The sequence below is a fragment of the Galeopterus variegatus genome, unplaced genomic scaffold, assembly GCF_000696425.1.
Source record: "Galeopterus variegatus unplaced genomic scaffold, G_variegatus-3.0.2 Scaffold182, whole genome shotgun sequence".
In the NCBI taxonomy this organism is placed as follows: Eukaryota; Metazoa; Chordata; class Mammalia; order Dermoptera; family Cynocephalidae; genus Galeopterus; species Galeopterus variegatus.
Genome location: NW_007726293.1, coordinates 368,930 through 372,021, shown reverse-complemented (window position 1 = coordinate 372,021; position 3,092 = coordinate 368,930). Strand labels below are relative to the sequence as shown.

At 43.7% G+C, this 3,092-nt stretch overlaps 1 protein-coding gene across 1 annotated transcript; it reads right to left on the bottom strand.

Annotated features, from left to right (window-relative positions):
• Positions 1-1,857: 1,857 nt before the first annotated feature.
• LOC103582756 lies at positions 1,858-2,847 on the bottom strand. The gene has a single exon (XM_008564270.1). The coding sequence runs from the start codon at positions 2,845-2,847 to the stop codon at positions 1,858-1,860; it is 990 nt and encodes a 329-aa protein (XP_008562492.1).
• Between the last annotated feature and the right edge of the window lie 245 nt (positions 2,848-3,092).

Below are 3,092 nucleotides of genomic sequence, written 5' to 3'. Positions count from 1 at the left end.
GTAAGTTGATGGGGGCAGAGATTAGATTTCTGGGAGGCTGAGGGAGCTGGAATTGTCAGGATACAGTACTGGAAGAGAGGGCACCACGTCAAGGAAGAGCCCCAGAAGTCTGGATAGCAGTTTGCTTGACTCTTTGGCTGAATCTGTAAATGCATAGTGCAAGCTAAGATGGCATGCTATAAGCTGGATAACTCCTAGAGTTTCCCTAGGGCAGGTCAGTGTTCTAATTCATTCCAGCTAGAGTACAGAGATTCATTTGAATGTGACAATTGATAGAGACCCCAGAAAAGGCACACCTTAGTGTTAAGGTTAATCTAGCCCTAGAGGTTAGTTTAGCCCTAGAAGTTTTGGCAACTTTAGGCCCTAATTAACAAAGGTAAATAACAGCTCTCAAAAAGAATCATGCTTATCTTCAAGTAATAAACTGCCTGTCAAAGTAAACTTCAGTACTCTTTAAAGGAAAGCAATAAAATTCAAACACTCAACAAGGAAAACTCTCAATGTCCAGCATTATGTGAAGAAATGGTCTTAACATTTCAGCCCTGGTCCTATTTATCCTTGCTTGATCATTCCAGGTGGAAGGGAACATTTTCCCTTGCAGATTCTCCCAGCTTTGTCATTTGTCTTTCCTGCTAAATCCCATGTGGGCATGCTGCGAGCAGACCTCTCTCTTGCACATGGGCCATATTAAGGGTTTTATGGATATAAATGAGTAAGTGTAGGAGGAGAAATAGAGGAGGGGTTTTTTTGGAAGCATTAAAAAATTTTAATAGTATATTATAACAGAAGCTACTTAACTAAGATCCAAATCATTTTTCTTCTGAGGAAATAATGCAAGTATATAAGCATTGAAAAGATAGACTCACAAAAGACATGCTTTTATTCTTTAGTTTGCTTACTAACATTAAAATATTCATTAAAGTTGAAGCTATTGAAGGTGTAGGTTTCGTAAAGCCAGAGAGACACCTTCCTCTTGCAAGTCTCTTCTCTATTCAGCCAACAAAATCTTAATATAAATGCAGCAAGAATAATGGATGTAAATTATGTAATAAGATGAGATGCTGTATCTTGTATTTTTATATTTCATATGTTACTACCCTTTCTGGAAACAATGACAGATGGGGCTTTTGAAACACAGAGCTTTTCACTGACCTGCTCAGACCTCCTAGAGATGGGCACTTTGTGTCTATCAACTCACAGTGGAGCAAAAACTATTTTGTGATATTATTGTCACTGGATTTATACAATTATTTTAGTGCTTTTAAGCTTGTGGGTGATATTGTCAGAGCTCCAGTGATAATGATAAACTTTTAAAAACACAAACCAGATTATTCTTGGAACTTTTTTTATTCCCAAACTTTCTGGCAGCATTGAAGGTTGACCAGCTATACCTATTTAGATTATATTATTAGATTATAATATGGCCGTAGGGTTATTTGAATAATGTCTTTATTTTCAAGATTCATTTTTTTGTCATTCGGTTGAGGTAAGGGTAGAGAAATATGCCATCTAGTAGACAGATTAATCATGGAATTTCCCCATCACAATTTAGAACATTTTTAGCCACATCATGTATGTATCTGTGGCCAGCTTTTGCTTCCACATTAATGGCATCCTTGACTTGCAAGGTTTCCTTTAGGTGTGATTGACAACATAAATTGAGTTGACTGCCAGAAAGCTAGTTTTTAATAAGTACCTTTCAAACAATCATATCATCCCCACTGGATCTTACCAATGGATTTGAGTTTCAGCAAATGGATATGAGTTTCAACAAATGGATATGAGTTTCAACAAATGGGTAGTGTTTCCTAAATACCAAGAAGATATCACTGTTGCCCACTAGGCAGAGACGTGGACCTAACTCCCTACTCTTTTTAAGGAGATGCTGTTGTCGGCCTGTCTTCTTCTGCATCTTTGAGTGAGATGCTCCGGAATGTTCAGCAGTGCAAGCCTGCAAGGCTTATGGAGGAAAAGGGTAGCCAGGGAAGTTACACAACTCTCCCCAAACAGGACCAGTTCTGCAAGGTTCATGAGGAGCTCATCTCCAGGGGAGCCAATGTCCCTCTTCAGCTTTAGCCTGGCCCGTTGGAGGAGTGCGATGTTGTAGAAGAGTCGGCAAGCGAACATAGTCAGGGTGACAGCCAGCACTATCAGGTAAGCAGAAGCTGTGTCCCTCTGGGGAGGAGATGCCTGCCGGGCCAGTCTGACAATGAGCAAGATGAAGAAAACCAACTTGAAGACAACAGCAACCCCAAAGCCCAGGCTAAACTTTACAATTTCATATTCAGGCCAAGCAATCAGTGGGTCCACCTGGCACATTGTGGTTTTGTGCAGTTCCCCTGATATGCCCAGCAGGGCCACCACTACCAGAGAGCTGCAGAGGGCACAGCCCAAAATAGCAACTGGGCCCATGGCAAGCTTCTGGGCCCCCTTGGTCCGCATGAGCAGACAGGACAAGAAGCTTGGCAGTAAGACCAAGACAAGCATCACCAGCTGCAGATACTGAGCATTGAAGTAGCAGAGGTTGGAGAGGAAGGAGAGGACCCCGCAGTGCAGGTTGGTAGTGAGAATGTAGTTGGGCCTGCTGATGGCGCTGAGTGATAGCAGCGTCACCAGGATGTTGGTAACCGTGAGGTCCGAGAGGAGCACGTCCAGGGCCCCCAGCCTGGTGCGGCCCCGTATGAAGGTGGTCAAGTTGAAGAGTCCAGTCACTAAGCTCATTGGGACAAACAGAGCAACATAGATGTGTGTGCACCTGGAGATAATGCTCTGCGAAGCTATGACATCTTCCACAGCCGGGGACACGTGGCTTGGGTACCCGACCCAGGACATGTTGTGGAAGCCCATCTCTGGGGAGAGTTGTTGGATCTGTAACAGAAGCACATGGCGCAATGGTTAGGTGGGGCTTTCTTGTCAAGGGAGCTAGCTCTCGTTGAAGGGACAGTGTTTTCCTAAGAGGGTGCCTAACTTCTAGGCTCTGCTGGCGGAGCAGAGGAAGGAATCTGGGCAGTCAGGGTGTTCTCTGGACCACTCCATCAGTGTTTGAGAAGCTTGTTCAGAAGGAAGATTTCTGGGCCCAGCCCCCCAATTTC

Bases quoted from the DNA above. Each gene is read 5' to 3' on its own strand.
- LOC103582756 (XM_008564270.1), bottom strand. From the start codon at position 2,847: ATGGGCTTCCACAACATGTCCTGGGTCGGGTACCCAAGCCACGTGTCC.